The 24,276-nt window shown below is 38.6% G+C and overlaps 2 protein-coding genes across 9 annotated transcripts in view; one reads left to right on the plus strand and one right to left on the minus strand.

Annotated features, from left to right (window-relative positions):
* LOC134806035 (uncharacterized) overlaps positions 1-10,583 on the plus strand; it is a 47,102-nt gene extending 36,519 nt beyond the window's left edge. Inside the window, exons 2-5 of the mRNA XM_063779244.1 lie at positions 1,558-3,051; positions 6,918-7,102; positions 7,966-8,180; positions 9,723-10,583. Coding sequence (XP_063635314.1) covers positions 1,558-3,051; positions 6,918-7,102; positions 7,966-8,180; positions 9,723-9,951 — 2,123 coding nt within the window. The 3' untranslated portion in view covers positions 9,952-10,583. The remainder of the gene's footprint in view (positions 1-1,557; positions 3,052-6,917; positions 7,103-7,965; positions 8,181-9,722) is intronic.
* Positions 10,584-14,259: 3,676 nt separating this feature from the next.
* LOC134806008 (sex determination protein fruitless-like) overlaps positions 14,260-24,276 on the minus strand; it is a 111,606-nt gene continuing 101,589 nt past the window's right edge. For 6 of the 8 annotated variants that reach the window (XM_063779202.1, XM_063779203.1, XM_063779206.1 and 3 more), the window contains 2 exons: positions 22,583-22,703; positions 15,300-19,822 (listed from right to left, as the gene is read on the minus strand). In XM_063779202.1, coding sequence (XP_063635272.1) covers positions 19,503-19,822; positions 22,583-22,703 — 441 coding nt within the window. In that variant the 3' untranslated portion in view covers positions 15,300-19,502. Of the gene's footprint in view, positions 14,514-15,299; positions 19,823-20,524; positions 21,691-22,582; positions 22,704-24,276 lie in introns of those variants that run through there. The other 2 variants (XM_063779209.1, XM_063779204.1) reach the window with 2 other exon arrangements.

Here is a 24,276-nt window from a genome sequence, read left to right on the forward strand (position 1 = left end):
ACGCCGATAGCGCAGCGTCGGCGGCGGCGGCGCGAAAATTTTGTCGGCGGCGGCGGCGCGCCGGCGCGGCGCTCATATCTAGTGCTCCTGCAATCTATTTACTATAACGTTAAGACACTGTCCGTGGTTGTGACACTTTTGGAGTGAAAGTTGTGAAGTTAACGAATCTACTCATACATTAAGAACTAGAACTGTATTTATGGTCCAAGCGTAGCTGATTCAAGTACCATTCAATTTCATAACTGTTGTTTAACGAACATTTAAGATTTATCTCGCGTCTTCACCCACGAATTAAGAGATGGAATTTAGACCATGAAAGTAAAATGTGTTGCGATGTTATTGAACCGATTAAATTTATTACTTAACCGGGACCTCGACGGTTAAGTAGAATACCGAAGATAATGATTGATGTTCTAATAGTTTGATTTTATTAACTAAGTATTATGAAACCGATGAGACGGGCGTTCATCGAGAGCAAAGTAGAACGAAACAGGTGTTACCCCAGCCAAAAACGAGTGAGGTGTTTAATAATATGTATGATGCTACATTGTAATAATAATTATGTCAGTGGTATGCATTGATATACATATCGTATTGCGCGAGAATTACGCAAATAATGAAGTGCTTACCTACTAGGTACCTATACGTATGATATTCTTGAGAAGATTACAGTTTGGTAGGTACGACTCAGCTTTTGGTTGCTCAACTTTACAGGGGGCTGCAGTTGTCCCCAGATATTCTTGGCATTGCCAGTTTTCTGAAATATACATATTTATAAGTAGGTTAAGTGATTGTTAATTATTATGATTTATATATATTCGTGGTGAAAACAGATACAATCTAAGTACTTGAGCACTCGTTTATTGTGAAGTCCAAGGCAACCGCATGCTGGAGCCGTATCGTTAACTTTGTTAAGGTCATTCTTTAAACAATATGGGTTCGTTAATTGTTTTTATCAAATTATGACTAGGTATATTCATAATTATGTAACATTTAGGAGGAATTCTCATAAAATTGGCATCTTAACCTGTCATCGAGTTTTTGAATTGAAATGTATGCTTATTTGCTCTTTATCATATGAAACAAAAATGTTTCTAGATAAACGAAAACAGTATTTATCGAGGCCAGTCATTATTTTTATTTAATACTTATATAAAAAAAAAATACAGTGTACCACTTTTCACTATAACCCGTCTTGTCCAAATACATCGCTCTTCCAGTTTTAGTTCTTTAGATTTTATAAGCACCAATTTATATTTATACAGAGATTATTGCCTACCTATTGTGCTGCACTGTGCACACCAACTGCACAGTATTCATTTTGTGTAATTTATCCTCCTTCGGTGGATTTCGAAGTTTAGTCTCGATGTGCAATTCGGATCCTAATTGTCGTAGTTAACAAGATCCAACGGATCTTATCCAGGTAATTGCATACAATTTCGATCCCGACTATAAACTCTGGTCCCGAAATATGAGAGATTTAAATTCTTCTTCTAATTTAATCACATGTATAAACTTAAAGTTGTCTGAAATAAATGAATGTATCTTTTGTTTCAGTAATACCGTCTATGGTTACATCAATTACTGTGTCATCAAATGGAAACAGTCCGGAAGTCAAAATGTTTGGCGGAATGATGGTTGACATGCAAAAAGGCTTTGTACCAATGACGCCTCGCTCAGAAATGACCCCAGCGGCAACCACTAATTACGCTAAAAGTAGAAAAATCAATCAAATTAATTCTACAAAGCTTTCCATAAACGAGAGGTACAGGAGATTGATACCTTACATGACTTTCTACTATGCTAATGATTTAGTCACACCTACCCCAGAAACATACAAAAACGTTGAAGTCGAAAAAGCGCAGATAATTGAAGGCAATACCGTTGGTCAATTGCCGGATCGTGAGCCTAAGAAAATAGTTTATTCAACCTATAGAAACATACCTAGATACCAAGGCAACAGGCTCACCCATTACAATATAGCGTCAGCAAATCCGACTAAAATTTACAAGGAAGTAACTTACAACCAGGCACCGAAAGTATCAAATTACAATCCATTTATATCTGAGCATAGTCATTTAGAAAATCAGGACTATGGAAGATTAACTCAGAAACCCAACTTCAAACCTATAAATATTCCTGTCGTAGCCACCACTCACAAGCCATATTTAAATCTACAGCAAAATGACGATCCCGTTAACATACAGTATTATTTTTCGGAAAAAGACCACGCGCCTAAGTACAAATTAGTGCCTTACGACCAAACTCCTCCAGTAAAAGTATTACCGCAAAATGATCAGGTTTATGACGCTCCTAAAAGACCAATAGCAGTGCCTGTGATGGTATCCAAGGAACCAGTTTATATAAAGCCTAGACCGAGACCGCAATATGTGTATGAAGATGAAGTCCAGCAGCAGATCGCGAGGAAACAACCATCGATAGTCTCGGAGAATTATTACGAAAAGCGACCTAGCATCGATATATCAAAGCCCGATATCCTTGGCGGGTTTAAACCTATTGTCAGTTACACTCAGACTACGCAAGCTCCAGCTTATACGACTTTGCCTGAACAACCACTGCCCCATTTTGAAAGTCAGAAACAGCATCCAGTTCAAGTAATTGAAACGACATCCGTTCCTGAAGTTAACGATTACAGGCCTAACTACTACGAATATATAGTTGAACAACCCACTTACAAACCTGTACATGTTAGCCCTGCTATTCCAGCAAGCACAATGACGATAGGAGATCTGTTGAACTCATTGCAATTGAATAAATCTATTCCCAAACCTATAACAAGAGAAAATGTCGCATCATCAATAAGGACGTTACTGCAAGTGCTTAACGCATTAAAAGCGATGCCACAGCAGAATGAAGTAGAAGTGCCCGTATTAAGTACACCGAAGCCATTCGTTGCACCTGCGGCAATTGAAGTGACAGTGAAACCAGTGATAAAAGTTACTCCAGCTCCCGAGGCAAGTGTAGAGGACCTCCATGAAGAGCAATATCTAGCGCCTGTTAACCAGCCCTCGCAACATATCGATAGTGACGGTAAGTATATACTTCTACATTAATATTTTACAAAACAATTATTTGTTTACTTATCGATACGCGTTAGCATAGCATACTTGAATTAAGAAGTCTCACACGAACCCGTCGCCAAAAACCAATAGAAGTTACGCTCTGAATTTAAAACGACATGTATAAATTACATGAAGCTTGGCATGAACATTATATTATTATGTTAATTATCTAGATCTGGTATGTGGGGCATTTCACGTCAAGCGGGCAGCGAAAAAAGGGTAACGATCCGGATTTTGTTTATAACTGGGTTAATTGAACATGTATGTGATCTAAAAAAAATGGCATCTTTACTTTTTTTATTTATTGCTTGGTTACGATTATATACGACTTTAAAAAAAATACAAAATCTGAGTAATGGATTTTTCAAATGTCGTGGATGCAAATCATCAAATGCATTTTAAAATAACTTAATGGTGTTTTATATAGAATAATAATGTTATTTCTTGAAAATGAAAAAAAAAGTTAAATTTAATTTTTTTTTCATATAGTAAACTGGAAGTATATATAAAAAAATCCTTTTTTTCTAACTTCGCATTTTTTTATTTTTTTTATTTTAGCATAAAAATGTAGTTTATAACCTGGAAATGTTATGTAAAAAAAATTATAGTTGTATCTTGAAATTCGTAAAAGAAACTGATCAAAAAACTATGGTGCTGCACGGTAGTCACGGCACGTTTTCCTGAGTTGTTTCGTAGTGCGGTGATATCAAGTGTAACATATGGTTTATAAGTATGCAAAACGGCTATTACTATTACGATATTATTAAAATTAAGTATAATACTTCTATATTTTTTATGTTTTTTCATTGGGCACTTGGAATAAGTAAAACAAGAGAGTAGCATGTAATAAAATCTTTTATTTATTTGGTTATTTTAACTACTTTAGAGTCTGTGGTAAAACTGGTCCGTTTTATAGTTATACCCTCAGGTGTCGGTAGAAAAGCGTGGTATTTTTTCGTTCCAGGAATGGTGATAGCCCTGTCAAATCGTGGTTGCAAGAACAGTCTGTGTTGCTGTATATCTTCCTTGGCACAATAATATACTGCTGTTTCCTTTAACGATGTTCTCGCCCATTCATATAAACGCAAAGGTGTAGTTATTGCTCTGTTTGTTGGCATTTGAAGGCTTGCACGAGTTGCTAGTCTTTTCAGGTTCCCGCCAAGACCATCGCAAGGCCCCTTTCCATGTGAAGTTGCATGAAAATGAATTTCTGCTTCAATGCCAAAGTCATCTTTATAACAATGTATATTAACAAAGTTAAATCTGTTTTTAAAATGTTGTGAGGCTCCATCGATGCTATACATAATTTTTGTCACTGCAATATTTTTTTCTGAGAGATGTGTGTGAAATATTTTCTGAAATGCGTAAAATGAAGCTGTATCGTGCTTTAGATCATCGGATATCATTACAATGCTTCCGTGTTGTAATTTATTCTGGTCTTTGTAGTAAAATACCGATGTTAGCAGCGTTGACTGATCATTATTCCAATGAAAGGACTGTGCGGAATCTTGTATAACGAAACTGTAATTTTCGGCAAAATCGCATTGGACTAAGATTTCACCTTCAGATATTGTCTCTTTTAGCTGTTTAAAAAAGAGTGCTTGTTGTTCAGCGATATATGCATGTGGTTTTAGGATATCTAAAGCATTACAAAAGCTATCCACAAAGTCATCTGCGGGAAGCACTTGGGTGACTATCGAAAAGCGGTCCGTTCCCATCCATTGTTCATACTGAACGTTTGTGATGTTATTGTCATCAAAAACATTTTTTAAGTGATCCCGAATCGCATCCAATCCAGGACAATCGTTACAACGTTCAGTTGGGGATGATTTAGATGTCATCAAGTGACATTTAGACGTAGGGTTAGGGCACATCATTCTTCGCAGGCACTCTTTATAACAAGCAAGGTGGTTGGTTTCTGCAGTAAGTGAATCTATATTTCCTCCATTGAGCATAAGTTTAACATTCTGGTGATATGTACACACACACACAACGTGGGTTCCGGAATCGCCAGCAAGGACACACTGTTTCGGCCTGAGTGTGTAAAACTTAGTTAAGCCTACCTTAATGTCAGGATACTCATTTTTAAACTGTTGATACAACTCATTAATGTTGCACATCAAAAGTTGTTTCTGCAAGTGTGTTCTGCCGTCGTGCGTTTTGACAGATACAAAATCTTTTTTTCCAGGCATAACTCTGCTAATATCTTCACGAAGATAAAATGCTCTGACTAACTCTTCTGTTTCGACCGGTAGCTTACGGCCACTACGGGAATTGGGTGATGCCAAAACGCCAAATTGATCCACAAGTTCCTTAGCCTTTTTAGCTTGTCGTCGCGATGTCCCAAATTCTTCTGCGAGTTTGCTTTCACTCCAAGACTTTGGAGCAATAGTAAGTATTAGCATTTTCTTAGACGCAGATGTAGACGGCTCATTGTATTTCTGTTTCAGCTGACACAGAATTTCCTCATCTGCTATAGCTATGTCTGTTTGAGTAGAAACAGTTTTACGACATTCGTCTTCCGGAACAAATGAATCACTTTCTTGGTGCTGTGAACAATCAGTTGATATCTGGCTACCTTGAGACGACTGCGACTGCACAATATCGGGATTGTTTTCCGGCGATATTTCCTTAGAAAGTCGTATTCTGCAGGACGTGCACACGTAAACAAATGCTGACAATCCCCACTTCTCAGCTAAACTTGTAGAAATTTTTCTCACAATTTTAGTTCTCGGGTGAGATGTTAATTTAAAAGGATTATAACATCGATCACCGTAATAATTCATAGTATTCAAATATTGAATATTATTGCGACTAATAATACGACTAATTGCAGAAAACAGAACACAACGCGGTAGCGGCCTAAGTGACACTAAGAGGTAACGGAAATTCAAATATCGAATGACGCTTGCATAGCGTCACTATCTATCTCTTTCTAGCATATAACGTCGATATGAGGTGATAACTTACTGGTACCAATTATTTAATAAGAGATTTGTTTATTTAATTATGTACAGTCAGCATGTACATGGAGATAAAATATTGCTTCTCATTTTATTTTCGTATCACAAAAGTAAACAAGAAGTGTTTTTCATTAAAATACTTATAACATATTGCAGTGTTTGCCTATGTTTGCCATTTAGACTGCCATATTAAGCAACATTTCCGTACGGAGAGACGCGTAACCTAGCGCAGTACCTTCATACTTTGATCACATGTCTTCTACGAATTTCAAGATACAACTATAATTTTTTTTACATAACATTTCCAGGTTATAAACTACATTTTTATACTAAAATAAAAAAAATGAAAAAATGCGAAGTTAGAAAAAAAATGTTTTTAAATATAAACTTCCAGTTTACTATATGAAAAAAAAAAAAATTAACTTTTTTTTTCATTTTCAAGAAATACCATTATTATTCTATATAAAACACCATTAAGTTATTTTAAAATGCATTTGATGATTTGCATCCACGACATTTGAAAAATCCATTACTCAGATTTTGTATTTTTTTTAAAGTCGTATATAATCGTAACCAAGCAATAAATAAAAAAAGTAAAGATGCCATTTTTTTTAGATCACATACATGTTCAATTAACCCAGTTATAAACAAAATCCGGATCGTTACCCTTTTTTCGCTGCCCGCTTGACGTGAAATGCCCCATGTACTAGATTTCGTTGCTAAACATTGTTAAACAAAGAAAATAGACAGAATAAAAGTTTTATAGGTAGGTATGCAAAACTTCTACTCGTTCTAATTTGTTTGAATTATTATTGTAGAGACCTACAGATATCTACCTAGAAATCACAAATAATCTTGTCGCTAATTTCAGATTATCGGGGAGAGGTGACGAGTTCCCAGTCGTTCCCGCTACGACCGCATTCGGACGACGAGGGCGGTACGCCAGGCCGGCCGGGAGTGGACTACCCCGTGCTAACCGTCATCCCCGCCACCGCCTTCAACTGTAAGACGCAGCGCTACAAGGGCTTCTTCGCGGACCCGGAGACTCGCTGCCAGGCAAGTTGGAACTTTTGTTTACCTGTAGTCAGTTCAAAGATGGCTAAAAAATATTGGACCCCATAGATGTGCACTACTCCGAGCTCACCGGCATCCCCGGCAACGCCTACGATTGCGAAATGCTGATCCACAATGGCTTCTTCCGGACCCAATGACTTTTTCAGAAAGTGTATCTGTAACTACCTACTTTTAAGTTATTTCGCTTTTACTGAACTGTAACGCGGTGGGCAAAGTTATGTTAAAAGGCAAAATTTTATACTTTTACGGTATATTCGACATGCTCAATATGTTATCTGTTGCGCATTTGATAAATACAGCACCGCAAGATTCGAAAACGATGTTGGCAAGTATCGTAACGCATAAAATCGCTAAACGAAGAAACGAATTTAATTGTGAGGGCTCGTTTATTACTTCAAACAGCTGTAACTTATTAATTTATTTAGCTTATATCACCGGAAAATTGGCCATAAAATTCAATGAAAAAGTAGACTGTCAGTGTTGAAAATTAAAGCCATTAAGTAAAGTGTACCTACTCATATTCTTTAAATTGCGGATAGCTGACTTGATGATACCTAATGTTGAATAATAAGTTATATAATATAGTAAAACCGAGACGGATGGCGATCGAGGGGCCTTTGCCCAGCAGTGGGACACCATATAGGCTAGTAATATTTAATAATAAGGTAGTAAAATTTTCTTGTTGCTAAGTGGGCGAGGTGTTCAAAATGATCTTGACCTCGCCCGCTTAGCAATTTTTGCTGCTGACTGTACTAGGTAGTACCTAGAGATATTAGGTACGTCGAATTTACAACATGTGCTCGACTATGCTGGATTTAATATTTTTTTCACTTAAATATTTCCAGGTGTGGCATTATTGCGACCTGAACGGCGGGCAGGCGTCGTTCCTGTGCCCCAATGGCACAATCTTCTCTCAAGCCGCGCTCACGTGCGACTGGTGGTTCAACGTGCGCTGCGCGTCTACGACGCAGCTCTACGTGCTCAACGAGAGCCTCTACAAGTACATCCTGCCGCACTCGCCCAAGTTCCCCGAGGACTACAGCGGGCCCCTAGTCGACAAGTAAGATGTTACACCGACCACACCGTAGACTGTGCTTCTAAAGTCGCGCTCACGTGCGACTCTTGTAGAGACAAGTACACCTGCCTTTTTGATTTTGCAATAATAATTGTTGCGATATCATCGCATATATGGAGTAGTAGGCAGGTACCTAATGTGTACCCAAGTACTCACAGTATATTGTATCTAACCTAACCTCTCTCTCTCTGTGGTCGCTCCCTAATTACTGAGGATCGTGGTCATCGGTGGATGTGGATGCTCCACACCTGGTCTTTATGATCTGCCTCCAACGGTGCCTGTTCATCGCGTCTCTGACAACCGAGCAAAAGTTGGTTGAGGCTGGGGCCCCTTTTAATTGATCGCTCCATCTTGTTGGAGATCGTCCTCGGCTTCGTTTGCCCTCCGTGTTTCCAACAATGATCTACTTTTCAAGGCTTTCGTCTCCCCTCCTCATTATGTGGCCGAAGTAGGACAGTATGCGCTGCTGGCAGACTGTGGATAGACGAGTTCGGACACGAAGCTGTGAAAGGATCGATACATTGGTGCGCATGGCGGTCCAAGGTATCCTTAACATACGCCTCCAGCACCACATCTCGAATGCATCGATCCTTTGCCTTTCTCGGGCTCGTATCGTCCACGTTTCCACGCCATACAGAAATATGGGGAATACTAGAGCGCGTACTAGCCGGGTCAAGGTGGTGATGGTTATACCTCTCTTCTTCCAGATGACATTCAGTCTGGTCATCGCGTCCTTAGCCATACCAATACGCCTCTTTATCTCAGGTACGCAGTCGCCATCATCGTAGATCAGTGCGCCCAAATAGACATAGTGGTCCACGATATCAACCCCTGGGATGATGTTATTTATTCTGGGCAGTTTTTTGGCACGGTCTACTACCATTAGCTTCGTCTTGCTCCTGTTTACTGCGAGACCCATTCCATCGCTCTCCGTCTCGAGTCTCTGAAACAGCTCCTGCAAATCTTCCACAGACGTCGCTAAAAGGACCGTGTCATCGGCATATCTGAGGTTTGATATCCGCTTTCCTCCTATGGGAAACCCCTTGTCCCAATTTTCCAGTACCTTGCGGATGATACACTCGCCATATATGTTAAAAACCTAACCTAACCTAACCGCGACTTTAACTTTTGAATAATTAACAAATTAATTATTATTATATTCAATGTTTGAAACTTAATTAGGAACCTACTTACGGTCAAGGAATTTAATTTTAGTACCATTTCGTACCTTGTCAATATATAATATGAGTCCTAGCTACTTTGATTGTCACTGTGACAAGGTACGAAATATTGATACTGAAATTAAAAATTCTTTGACTGTACTCTTTTTGACAATTCATTCACCTGTAACTTTGCCAAAAACAGAATTGCGCCTATGCCTTTGTCTTTTTGACTCAAGAAATCATCATTCAATGGACTAATATTGCAGTAGGTAGGTATATACATTTTGCCTATGACACTATATTTACTTTACACCCGATTGGCCGATTTGAAAATTAGACTTATAACGGGTGGTCCTTATTTCAGATACCTTACACTGAAGTTTAAAGAAATGGAAGAGCAGTTCAAGAAAAACAAAAACAAGAGTACAGCATCCGAGAAAATCGATTCCGACGAGAACGTGTCCACCGAGGAATCGAGCGAGAAAAGTTCAGGCGAGAGCGAGGAGCAAACAGATAAGAGTGAAGTTAGCGAGCCAAGCGTCATCGTGGTCTCGCCGGGCAGCAGCGGCAATGTACAGAGGCTAGAGGAATAGTTAGTGCTATAAAACAGTAACCGACTCACTAAATTTTGCAGCATTTTTATCCAAGGTCCGCGGGAACAATGACCTTGCGCCGAATATTAATAGACGCGATAGGGTAGGCTAGGCGTCATAGACTGTGATAGAGCTAGACTCATCAGTTTTACTAATATCTATACATGTATTGCGTAAATAATTTTAGCATTGTAGTCAAATATGCTTGAAGGTCAATAATTAGACATTATGATTTGCCATTTGACTAAGTTAATATTTATATTTGAATAAGTTTGCTGCGGGACAATAATTTAAGGAATTAAACTTGCCATATTTTGCCATGTTTAATTCGGATATTCAGAGCTAAATGTCACTAGGATTTTGACTGCGTATGTGTTGTGCGTGTATGTGAATGACGAGTTATGTTATGTGGTAATTTTTGTATTTAATTGTATTTTATTTAGTTAATGATTATAATTAGCGCTCTATATTACACCTGCCCTTGTTAATAAAATAAGAAGAAATCTTAATAATTGTGATTAAGGTACCTGTCTACATAATAATGCCGAGAGGGGCAGAGAACTCCTAAGCTATTATTTAGCGCTCCTAAGATATTTTACTTTATATTTTGTGCAATAAATTGTGTTATAAAATGTTATGCCTTTTTCATAATAGGTGGATATTGCCGCCTTACCATCGGTAATAAGCAATATATTAAAACTCAAAAAAATTGATTTTATTATCTAGGTATATAAACAAGTAGTTGCCCCGAACTAAGAACTCGCTGTTCCCCAAGAACTCTATTATAGAGATAGATTCATAGACATCGATTTAACTTTCGACGCGATTTAATAAAAAATGTGGATATTCTTATTCTATAGTAAAATAGTGTTGAAGTGTTTGTATAGTAACGCCACCATGTCGGTCCGAGTACAGGAGCAGAGCACGAAGGCGATTCCATTGCAAAGAGGCGTAAGGCAGGGAGACGTTATCTCTCCGAAACTGTTTACTGCCGTAATGGAAGACGCCTTCAAGCTCCTGGAATGGCAAGGACTTGGCATCAACATCAACGGCGAATACATCACTCACCTTCTTCGGTTTGCCGACGATATCGTAGTCATGGCAAAGTCGATGGAGGAACTCAGCATGATGCTGTAAGTAGTCCAATTAGGTAGGTCCAACTTCGAGAAAGAGGTCAACCGCCGAATCCAACTCGGTTGTACAGCGTTCGGGACACTACGTAATGTCTTTTCGTTCGACATAATACCTCAGTGCCTCAAGACGAAAGTCTTTAATCAATGTGTGTTACCAGTGATGACTTAGGGCCCGAAACGTGGTCTTTCACTATCGGCCTCATCTCAAAACTCAAAGTCGCTCAATGAGCTATGGAGAGGGCTATGCTCGGAGTTTCTCTGCGTGATCGAATCAGAAATGAGGAGATCCGTAGACGAACTAAAGTCACCGACATAGCCCACCGGATTAGCAAACTGAAGTGGCAATGGGCAGGCCACATTGCACGCAGAGAAGATGGCCGATGGGGTCGAAAAGTGCTCGAGTGGAGACGACGGACTAGCAAGCGCAGCGTAGGACGTCCACCCACAAGATGGACAGACGACCTTGTTAAGACCGCCGGAAGACGCTGGATGCGGGTCGCTTCCAACCGGTACGAATGGAGGTCCAAGGGGGAGGCCTATGTTCAGCAGTGGACGTCTTATGGCTGAGATGATAGTAAAATAAGGAAAAAATCAACGTGGGCGAACTTGGTCCATATTTGCTGATCCCCGTTTTGTGTTAAAGTCCTATGGCATATGCGTCTGCATCGACAGCCAATGTTTTATTCCAGAAAAAAAAACCTACGTAGTAGAAAAATTCGGCAAATTTAAAAGAAGTAGGCGCGAAGGGTTATCGTCGTCTCATAGAAAATTTAAATTTCGCGCATTTTTCCACATACCTACATAACATAAATATGAAGTTATTATTTGTAATAGGTAGGTTATAGTTAGTCGGGTTATTGCTGGAGCCCACTTATAGTATTTAAGCAAAATTTTGATAAGTCAAAATAAAAATAATAGTTATTGCTAAATTTACCCAGGTAAACAAATTGAAACAACAACGTAAGTAATGAATGAAAGATGAATTTATTTACACGTCTGTACCAAATTCTTGCGCTATTTAAGTATTATGACAAGGTAAAACGAGCATAACATCACATCCTGAGTCAAAGTATATGTAAAGGAAATTCGACACAGCTATTACAATGACCTATTTGATAACAAAATTAAACATACCTACTACAGACAGATAAAATGTTAATTTCTTCCTACCACATTCAGTGACGGCAACTCCTATGTCACCGTTGGCGGGTAAAGTATTAATTTCCGAGGGTCTTTTAAGTACATGCTGCCAATCGTTTACGCCGTAGCGAACGAAACGGTAATCTAACTCTATCACTCTTCCAAATTAGTGCGTTAGAGAGATATATTAGCGTATCGTTCGCTACGGCGCTAACGATTGGCATCTTGACTAGGCAGCCTGAACAGAATTACTTACAGTATGAATGGTATTACTATTGACAGTGTAATGTAGTGATTGGAATAAATCAATATCAAAATTTGAATGGAATGGAGGAATAGCAACCTACCATTATTACTGTCATTCTTACTTAATGTCTGGTCTACATATGGATTCTGCGTAGTTATTATTCTTAATTGAAACATTTACTTAACTACTCGATACTTACTGTAAATTACGATGACTGATAAGTAATTAAATTAAAATTACATAGATATTGTGTTTATACACGAAAACTGGTGTTGGACACGTTTGTCATACAATGACCAATACTAGTTAGGTACAACCATTACAGCTAGTGAAAACATTTACTTTAAATACATTGCGTCACTTGCTCACAATGCTTATACAAAAATATCTTTTGGGACGAAAATTCTTAAGACAGAGATTCATTTAATTTTCGAAGCAAGCGGCCCTCGGCCGATTTAGGTACTTTCGAATTTAGACGCGCATTGCATGAACATTTTCTATCTAAATACCTAAATCATTAGCATTGTACCTACGAAAAGTACAATTTTGTATATTTATTTACAGTCACATCACGCTTCATAACATTTACTTCAATCACAAGTTGTTTCCATTTCAGTCTTAAGGTGTTAAGCCTCACTTTCCCTTACATCTATTGTACGTACCTATAGATACTGTTGAGTGTTGACCATTGCCTAACTGTTTGACACTGATTTTATTTAGTGTTCCTACAACATGTAAACTGCAGAAATTTTCTAATTTCTATACTGTACCTAATTATTATCGTAAAACACCATCGTTCTGGTGATTCATTAGCACATGGAACCTGTACGGTTACCATCAGTTTGTCAGTGACATAAACGCCGTCGAGAACGTAATTTACTTTCTATACATCTCGCTCGCACTCGCATATTAGTGCAAACGGGACGTATAGAAAGTAAATTACGTTCTCGACGGCGTTTATGTCACTGACAAACTGATGGTAACCGTACTGATCTTGTTGCACTCAGCTACGCCGCGCCGGGACAGTAAGTAAAATGGCGCTCCATCTGAGAAAATTTCTCTAAATGCGATAGGTTCGTTAAATTCGTTCTTGAAGTTTACATCTCACAAACAATTGAAGATAACATACAGTAACGGTAATAAATGTACGTTCGATTTGAATTCTAATACCTATCCAGTGCAGACTGGGTTTTAATGTGTATCGCATCATGAATGTTACATCTGAATACAATACTTCAGATTGGTTGGGTAGCATGAAACCTACCTAAACCTAGGTATCTGTCCCACGATAGATAATTATAATTATGTGCACAAACTAGTGCAACTTCATTTTACAATCTAAAGTTTCATTAGGACAACCCACGTAATGTATAATTTACCCTGTTTATAAAAGCATATTAAAACGAAACCTTACCTATAGTACATAGAGCAATAAAACGCACAAAACGTGCGGTATATGTATTACCTACTTACGTAACAATGCAAAATGCATGTTCAACATCAATACTATCTACGAAAGTATAACGATAAAACGAGCCATCACATGAACATCGATGGTATACGCCTTAAATTCGTGGTCACGTATGGAGCAAAGCAGGGGTCGGGTCGCGTTCGTGTAGGTGACGGTCCACCTCGGTCGAATGATAGATTAAGGGTCGGTTGCACCAAACTGTTCGTATCGTTAAAGAGTTCGCTAAATTTTTATGTATGGAAAGTTTCATAGTGGCGCGCCGGGGCGCGCCGGCTGACGTTGATCAGTCTGTCAAATGTGGTTGGTGCAACTGGCCCTTAGTGTTTGAGCAGCAAAGCGGCATGCTTGAGACGAAGATGAGAGCGCAGCGTATCGATGCGGCTGTAGGTGGCCGGGCAGTAGGGGCACAGCGAGCGCTGCGCGGTGTGCGAGTGGAAGTGGTGCCAGCGGTTGGAGACCTCCTTGCCGCAGGACTTGCAGCGCCAGAGCGCGGCGCTCTCGGCCGCCGCCACGAACATGCTGTGGTACGAGTACTGCGGCGCCGGCGCAGACACCGCAGCGTGCAGCCGCTCTGCAACAACCCGCCTCCATCTCACTACCATACCTGGCGTTTTAGTATGACGCCAACTTTTTAACTTACATTTGTAAGCCTATACGTAAATCCTAGGGACGTGTTGCATCTACAACGATAAAAAATGTGACACCAGCAGCTCATATTTTTATTACGTTAAAATTGAAACAACCAGTCCTAAAGGACATCCCAGATTTCCAGGCCATTAAGTACAATCGGAGTCATCGAAATGTGTTCAAGTTTTGGGCTGATGAATATTTGAAACCCCATAGGTATCAAGTAAAAGAATGAGTTGATTCTCTTTATGCTGCCAAATGTTGATCACCTTTCTAGGCGCAATGGCGACATCATAAGTCATTAAACAGGCGTTTTAATGCTCAAATCAATTTTTCTCTTCATTAATATTATAATTAATAGGTATGTTGGTGATAAGGGCGTCATCTTGCGCTGGGGAAATGCTTAATTCCCATGAGACACTTTGCAAATGTACCTATTGTCTCTGGTGGCAAGCGATTGTCGGGTTATAACTTTCGGGCCTTGGTCTTCGGTTGACGCCAAACGCTGCATACAGCGTCAAGTTCAAATGTTGCTGTCTTCTAATACAATGCGACGCTATAGATAGGCAGCATACGGTGTCAAATGGAGACCAAGCCATGGCGACCCTTCATCACAGCGAACCAGTTTAAACGAGTAGTGAATAAATGTAGAAACAGGCTGTGGATCACATGGCATGGCTGTACTAACTGACCAGTGGGGGAATGTGTCAACATACTGAAACTACACAGATTGTAACATACCACAATTTAATGTAAAAATTAGTAATAAATACAACAGATAAATGCAGGAGTTTGCAACATGTTAAAATTGCATTACATAACATCAAACAATGTGAAAAATAATAATTTGCATTAACTGCTTGCATAAAACAAAATAATTTAAATTAAACTGTAAATGGAGGCATCAAACCAAGACATCAAACAAAATATTCATAAACAACAAATCGTTCATAAAATCTCATGTAAAAATATAACAAGTCTGACGAATCAGCTGTTAGGATACGATTTGACGCCCCCGGCCTATTCGAATTACACTATTGTGATATACGACACTATAACAAATTTGCTAATGTTATAAAGAACAAAATAAACATAACTAGACCATTGCTATCCTGACAATAACCGTATAGCTCATCCTGCACTCCATTGAATTTTAAATGATAAGATCACATCCTTGTGATAATAATGTGTAAATTTTAATTTTAATATACAATAAATTGGAATATTCAATTGGCCAAATAAGTGACTAGGTCCACAAGACCTTCATTTTCATAAGACTAATTTTAGTAATTCGTTAACCTTATGTATAAATTCCATATGGCATAATTTAGCTTTCATTAAGTCCGATTACGTGGTCTCCATAAGTAGTATTTAAGTTGCACACTTTCTGAAAGCTGAAAAGAGATCAAAGGTAGATATTTTCTGAGCCAAACGATGTGATACTCCGAAATGTTCGGGCCAGACACTATCATAGTATCCTAACCTAATTCATCTAAAATATCTACGTTACCACTCGACCGTTTGCTACAGCAAGGTCGTTTATAAAATTGGTCTCGATAGTAATTATATAAAAGGCATTCGCGAGTACCTATTGCAGCGAATGCAAAGGGAGATCAGACACGCATGGACGCGATGGACCCCGCCGGATAGCTATGATCTGTTCAACCAACCAACAATACACTAACTTGCGCGAATAAATTATTAACAGTACGTAACTATTACGATTGGCAGAGGTAAACAAGCTAATTCTTAATATTACCAGCTATAAAACCTGTACATCACCGTAACCCAAACTGTTTCGTCAGGTAGAAATAGAAATTAGGAGTTCACTTATGTAAATATACAAATAGGTAGTAACTCTCTTTCGAAGACATTAATTACATTTTAAAATATCCTTTAGTTTGGTTACGTAATTAAATAACTAGTAATATTGCACTGAGTATGAAATGCTATCAAATAATAAGCGCCCACGGTATAAAATATAATCAGAGGTAAAATATAATAAACTTTAAACAACAAACTCTTAAAATGAGAAATAAATCTTTGAGGAAGAAATATTTGGTGAGTAACTTACTATGAGTAATGTCATCATGGAAGATGGGGAGCTTAGTACTTATAATTCAAGTGGGCCCCTTATATTCAATAGACAATTGTATATCTAGCTATGATTTATGACTATTTTAAAAAATTGCACAAGTGAAATTGCATGTTCACAGCTACTTAACAGCGTCGCCACCTCATAGTTATGGGATACGATCACGGATTTCATTTGGATGCGGATATTACATACACCGTTTGAAATTTTGATGACATTATAATCAGAATTTTTAAAACCGGTGTCTTATCATTCTAATTTTATATTAATATAATCGGTTTTCCATAGTAAGTTGGCCCTTAAGTCAATTTGATTCGGGTTTTTTTTTGTGAGTACCTCTTATGGTGAAGGATATTTTTGCTGAGTATCAACATCCTACTAGTGAGAGTTTTTGACTTATGATTTTATTATTTATTCTTTAATGTATTGTTTTTCGGGATGTATTCAAGCGATTTGCTTTAGTTTTTTAAATAGTGTTCTTTATTTAGGTATGCATCGATACTCAAAAAACGAATACCAGTTGTCATATAAAAAAAAGAAAAAATAAATAAAACAAAAATAAAACATTTTATGTTGTGGTGAAGTAGTGACACCTCTAATTTTTTTTCTAGTTCAAGGCCAGACATTGGCCTACTACTTGCCTAAATATAAAAATTTCCCAAACGGTACTTCCTGTCAAAAATTAGCAATGTGTGTGGTCAAGTTCTGTACTCCATCGGTGTTTTTCAATATAGTATACAAACATTAAGTTGTCATTGGCATTTTACTCTTAACTACGACAACCTGATAAGAAATCGCAAACAGAATCGAAGAGTTTGTATGCTACATTGAAAAACACCGATTGAGAACAGAACTTGACCACACACATTGCTAATTTTTGACAGGAAGTACCGTTTGGAAAATTTTGATATTTAGGCAAGTAGTAGGCCAATGTCAGGCCTACAACTAGAAAAAAAAATTAGAGGTGTCACTACTTCACCACGACATAAAAAAAATGTTTTATTTTTGTTTTACTTTTTTTTTCCTTTTTTTATATTACAACTGGTATTCGTTTTTTGAGTATCGATGCATACCTAAATAAAGAACACTATTTAAAAAATTGAAGCAAATCGCTTGAATACATCCCGAAAAACAATACATTAAAGAAAAAATAAAATAAAATCATAAGTCAAAAACTGTCACCAGTAGGATGTTGATACTCAGCAAAAATATCCTTCACCATAAGAGGTACTCACAAAAAAAACCCGAATCAAATTGACTTAAGGGCCAACTTACTATGGAAAACAGACTATGGCCTTTTAAGATATCTGAAAACTAAGGTGAAAATGACGAGTGATACTGTAATCTCTAGGGCCGGCGCGCGCGCCCTGCCCGTCTGCTGACGGATGCGACCTCTACCGGATGCTAGATGCCTTACGTTACGTTAATTAATGCAAAATAACTAATCATTAAAACGTTAATCATAGGTTCTATAATAGGAGTCGAATCGTAGCGTGTTAACACTCTTGGTTCTAGCACCATTCCTTTTTATCACATTTCAGTTACCGTACCACTCTAAGTGTTTAGCTAAAAATGTAACAATCTTAAATCTTAATTGAAAATACATACATACATGCTAGGTTAGTCCCAATCGTAGAATGCCAATATTAGTTACTAAATGCGCAACCTCGAAACGTTCCTATCTTAAAGTAATTGAAAGAGGTCTTTGACCCCAAGCACCGATCAGGCGATCACACGTGAGCGGGCCGCGGCCCGCCCGTTACATCAACTAAACTGTAACTCCTACCGACGATAAAATAATCAATACGTTAACATCATCAATTTATTACACTACGTCTCTAACGTACGTCCGTCAAGTCAATATACTTAAACGAAATCCATCTTGTTACATGGTCAATCAATAAAAACAAACAACACCAATAAATCAAAATAATATTATATATATATATGGTATATAAATGTAAATATAAAAGTATATTAAATCAGACAATACGATATATCTAAGTATAAAAAACAATCTCCGTAAATAGATCAACTATAGTCTAGTATAAAAATCTTTTCGTATGTTTCCTTAGGCGCTATCCGTTAATACATCACAAATCCTTAATAATATCCATCTTGCAAAGGCCTCATAGAGTTACAAATGCATCTACACTGAGATTCAGTCATTATTTATATGTCGTTGACCAACGACGGATCACAATCTCTTGCCAGTCCTCGCATCCCGTTTAGTTGTAGTTCACTCCGCGCGTAGGATGTATAACACAAATACAATTAGCTACGGGGCTGAGAGCCCTTCTAACGAATAAATATAACAAGAAGAGCGGCCCGAGGGGGCCCGTTACGGCTCACGGCCAGCATCACTCGCGGTCGCACCGCTACCCGATATAATAGCTTAAGATTCCTATCGATACAATATAAAAAATAATATGGTAATAAAATTAACATCATATTATTATTGCTTTTGCCCGTTCCCGTATAGCAATTGGTATAGAAATATTAGCTTACCTACTTATATACCTACACTTCGAGTGATCCACTCTCAGTTATATAGACCGATAGGTACGCTCCTCACGCGGAACGCGTAAGGTCACACTGGGGCAAGTCAAATGCACAACCGAGACAATACTAAACGAATCGCTCGCCACGAACGAGCTACAATAAGAACTCAACATTAAGGCCCGCTTAAGTAATAGCACTTCAGCTTAATCCTAAATAGGAAATAGTTTCGACTCGAGACGGTCCGTTAAAAATTTTGACACATCAACAACGGTAAAGTCTGGACTGGCGGCGGGCTCGCGCTCACAGAGCGTCGAGGCCGAGCCAGTACATGGACAATCAGTCGAAGCCCGCGTCCAGGTGGTTGGCGAACAGCGGCGGCTGCGGCGCCGGCAGCCCCGGCGGCAGCGGCGCGGCCGGCGGCTCGAACTTGCGCGTGTCCGGGTTGTACGCCGGGTGCTTGAACTTGCAGTGCGTGCGCAGGTTGTCCGAGCGCGTGTACGTGGCGCGGCACAGCGGGCACTCGAAGCGGCCCGGGAAGTGCACGTGGTAGTGGTTGCGGATGTGCGTCACCACCTTGCCGCACAGCTTGCAGCGGTGCAGGTTGAGCGCGCCCGCCACGCGCTCGAACGTCAGCCGCATGTGCCAGCCCTTCGAGCCTGCAACCAGCGAGCCGTCACTCCAGCCCGAGACACGGTCCCGAGGCCCGCCCCGCCCCGTCTCGTCCTTCGCACCACACCGCGACATGCCACAGTGCCAACTGCCGTCTAAACTTTTCGACGTGACCGCCGATCTCTAGTTTCGAATGCTGCAACAGCAGCATATGCGAGAACACTCGCATATGAAACGGAATCTAATAATACTATGTTGGTGCTGCAGCATTCGGCGTGTAATGCGAATGAATTTCAGAGAAATATACTTCATATATTAGAACAGTAAAATAGCAACTTTAAAACAACGCAAACAAGGGTCGACTGAAACAATATTTATAGTAGTTTAGCACTATTCAAGCTTGGTTATTGACTGTTAACGCTGTACTATGCTTCTCCTATTACTATTTAAAAAGCATTAATAACGGATATAAAAGACTAAAAAGAGTTATTGAAACCAAAGTGTCAAGTCATTTACATATTTTTTTAACAAAGTAATCGTATTATCCAATGGAGATTCATGCATAAATGAATCAATGATACTGAAGAAACGGTGTCTGTTAGAGTCAGTTATATGTATTCAGTTGCATGAAATGTTAATTGCTGACGAGATCCCAATGTTCCGCAGAAGATTCCAGACAGAAAGGAAGATTGGTTAGCCAGAATGGATAGATAAAAAGCATGGAGTGGGAGTGAAAAGAAAAGAAATGGTATAAATAAAGGAATATATTTGCAACAAACATACACGGTAACGACAGACTTACAATAAACTAAGTCATTTGGAGTCAGTTCATTATTGTATAAAGGCGAAATAAATTAAAACTAAGAGGTATGTTCCAACATTACATAATAAAATCAGTCTTCGTCGCCAGCTGACCAGTGAGTTGAGTAGGTCAGATGGCTTCTTACACGAGGAACAACAAGAGATCATAATGTTCGATTTGTACAAGATCTTTAGTTTAAATGGCAGCGTACGCTGGTACGTAATATTATTATGTACATAGGTATATTATAGACACTAGACATAATTAATACAAATGATCAGTCGAAAACATTTTGATAACACGAATGTATTATATTATAAGTCAGGTAAATAGCAAACCAGTACTTTAGCGAAGCGAAAATCGGACTTAATTGAATCCTTCAGAGCGTTGGGTCGCACAAATTGAATTAAATGTCATTTTATAAATAATTATAGGTGCGAAAATATTTTCGGTCATGGTCACGTTTTAGAATATTTGCCAGATTTTCGCTTTTATATGATTTATTATTAGAAAAATCGAATTAAAACACCACACCTTAAGACTAAGTTACAAATTGTTAGAACCAATGAGTAAATGCATTTTAGATGAACCCGGAAATTCTAGTTAGAGATTTCGACAGATCTAGGTTTAGTATAAAGCTTTAAGACGCTATAAAATCCGAGTAATAAATAACACCTACGCGAAAATCTTTCGCCACATAAAGTCACAGCCTAACAATATCCATATACCTACCGCTTAATCAAATCAGTTATTTTAACACTCGTTTTAATAAAATAAAAACTATAAAAACTGGGTTCTAGGGAAGTTCACATTTGGTTTGCATATTGGCCCAATTATTAGGTCCTAATACTGAGCAGTGTTTCATGCGCAGATGCCTTTTAAGATTATCGGCGCGCGTCAGTACTATGGGACACAACGGACATTTGTGTTGAGCGGGATTATGCGACTTCATATGTTTCTTTATATTCGTAACGAGTTTACCACACACAGAACACGGCACAGGAACAGAGTAAGGTCTGTACTTGAGCGCTGATTTAATAGACATATCTATGTAATCGACATTTCGGTGAGACTCTGGAGGCATACTATTTTCGTCAACGCCGTGGTTGTCACCTGTAAGATTATGGGATATCTTCACTGTACGTCAGTCGTTGGGCATGCTAGATCTCACATCACACCGAACTCGTTTCAAATTGTTCTACGTCAAATATGCATTTACCACACATTGTACAAAACATAAACTTTGCATTTTTTTTTTCAATTTCCTGACCATGCAATTTTGACCTGCCATTGTTTATGTATATATCGCGATATATAAGGTTGATAATTCCAGATCTATACTTAAAATAAAAGTAGTAACCCATGATTTCATTCTAAGGCCTATTGCGAAAGAAGGTCCCTAAGCCCACGGCAGGGGCGTCAAATCACCATTATAAATATTTTACCACACCGATTTCTTCATCATAGTATTAGAAAATCTAAAAATAATTAAAGAAAAGATACCCAAAAGCTAACTATATGGTTGGTGCAAATTAAAGTGAATTGATAAGCGTTCATGTGAAGCATGCGAGGGTTGATAACATGCGTCGCCAGTATACATTCAATAATATCTAGGATTTTAAGTACATAATATTATGTCCTATGAATTTTGTATATGAGAACTAATACTTGGGACACCTAGATATTTTTGACTATCCCTGGAAAGTGGAAGCGTTAAAATGTTATTTAGCAAGCATTGAAACCGTAGCTTATATTTTCAGTCCATAAGAATATTTAAGTTATTCAAGTTTACATTTTTTTTTACAATTAGAGAAGGAACATGAAAATTATGGCTATGATTTCGTTTTGAATGTCTATGCAACATGATGAAAACGACCACAAACTATGCGGATTCTAATTTATCATGAAAAACAGAATATATTACATTTATATTCGTTGTAACTCATATGTCATGAGAGTATATTTGTTGGTCGCATGGTTTGCAGTGGTGAAGTAAGAGACTCACCGTCGATGGTGTCGGTCTGGTCGGGGTGCGGCGGCAGCAGCGGCTCGCCGTCGCCGGCCTCGTTGTTGAGCGGGTGCTGCTGCGATAGCATGGCTGCCATTTCTGGCGGGACACCCATTCCCTGGAAAAAAACGCGGTGCAATGTATAAACATGAAATATTCACTGCTTTGTACAACGATATATGAAATACCCACCTATTTGATAATAAACCACACGTTTTTTTAAGGCAAAACATTATTTGAGATCATAATCACTATTTTAATATTATATCGAAGTTTCCATTGATTATTAATTACTTAATTGCTTTCGATTTGTTGCTAATGGCACTTTCCAAAGTAACGTCAATATTGTTCACATCAAGGCAGAAACATCACAACGTTCTAAATGTTCTAATTATAGTCCCTAATATATTTCTCACGGTCACCGGTTATATAAACCTAGAGATGCACTAACTAACGGCATCGTTCCTATGTGGCAGACTTTGCGTATGTTCACGTTCTTGACAAAATTTATGCGCTTTACACTTGTCGTGATGGTTCACTATTTCCAATCTGAAGTTCGCGTTTCCCTCAATGAACGAAGTCCTAGTGACGCTAAGTTCGTGCGCCCATTTTCGGCAAACGTTACAGTACATGAAGTTTTGCATTTGGTCGTATTGTAGCCAAGGGTAGAGCGAGAGCCAGTTGGAGCGGAACCGTCCTCCCTTCCGGGCGGGTGCGAGGTTCGGTTTGGGTTTGGGTGGCGCGGTAATGGGTTGAGGCGGGACAGCGAGGACGGACGCGAGCATAGCGGAGCTAGGCGGAGCCGTGCGGAGGTCCACGGGAGCGGGCTTGCCGGCCGAGCGCGGCCGTGCGGTCGAGCGCCGCTCCGCCCTCTGCCAACAGACAAGGAAAGGATTGCCCTGCTTTACTCTAACAATTTTGTTATTTATGCCAATTGTAATTTTCGAAAATGAGGCTGATCCCTTCCTTTCTGTTGACGAATATGACAAATTATTAATATTTACAAAAATAAACGTTCAGAATTCATAGTACAACCAAGTTATTAGATTCGTTATAAAAGCAGAAGAAAAAGATCTTCCTAGTTCTTAACAGTAGATGGGCCATTTTATTTAAAGTTGTCCCCTGCACTTTTTTTCAAATTTGGAAAATTCCAAATTTGAAATTTATGTTATTTTTTACTCAGAATCATGAGCTCTTATGATCTTAATAGGAGAAAAAAGTGTTTCCATACATTTTTCGGTCTTTCCATTACGTGACCGCCATACAAAGTCTATGAAAAATGGTAACGGAATGGAAATAAAAACCTTGGGACATTTTTTTTCTCCTATTAGGATAGAAAGAGCTCGTGATTCTGAGTAGAAATAACATAAAATTTCACAAATTAAAAAAAAAAAGATCAGGGGACAACTTTAAATAAAATGGCCCAGTTGTACGAAGCAACTTTAAGCCGAATAAATAAATTTCCAAGAGCAACTACTGCTTTTATGTGAATAAATAAGTTATTTTTTAATAGGAGCCTTGAAATGGTGTGTAAATAAAACCGGACTAGTGCGAGTCGGACTCGCCCACCGAGGGTTCCGTAATTTTTTGCATATGTACTTATAGCGGCAACAAAAATACATCATCATTGAAAATTTCAACTGCCTATCTATCACGTTTCATGAAATAAAGCCTGGCGACAGACAGATGGA

This window comes from Cydia splendana, chromosome 2 (genome assembly GCF_910591565.1).
Source record: "Cydia splendana chromosome 2, ilCydSple1.2, whole genome shotgun sequence".
Lineage (NCBI taxonomy): Eukaryota > Metazoa > Arthropoda > Insecta > Lepidoptera > Tortricidae > Cydia > Cydia splendana.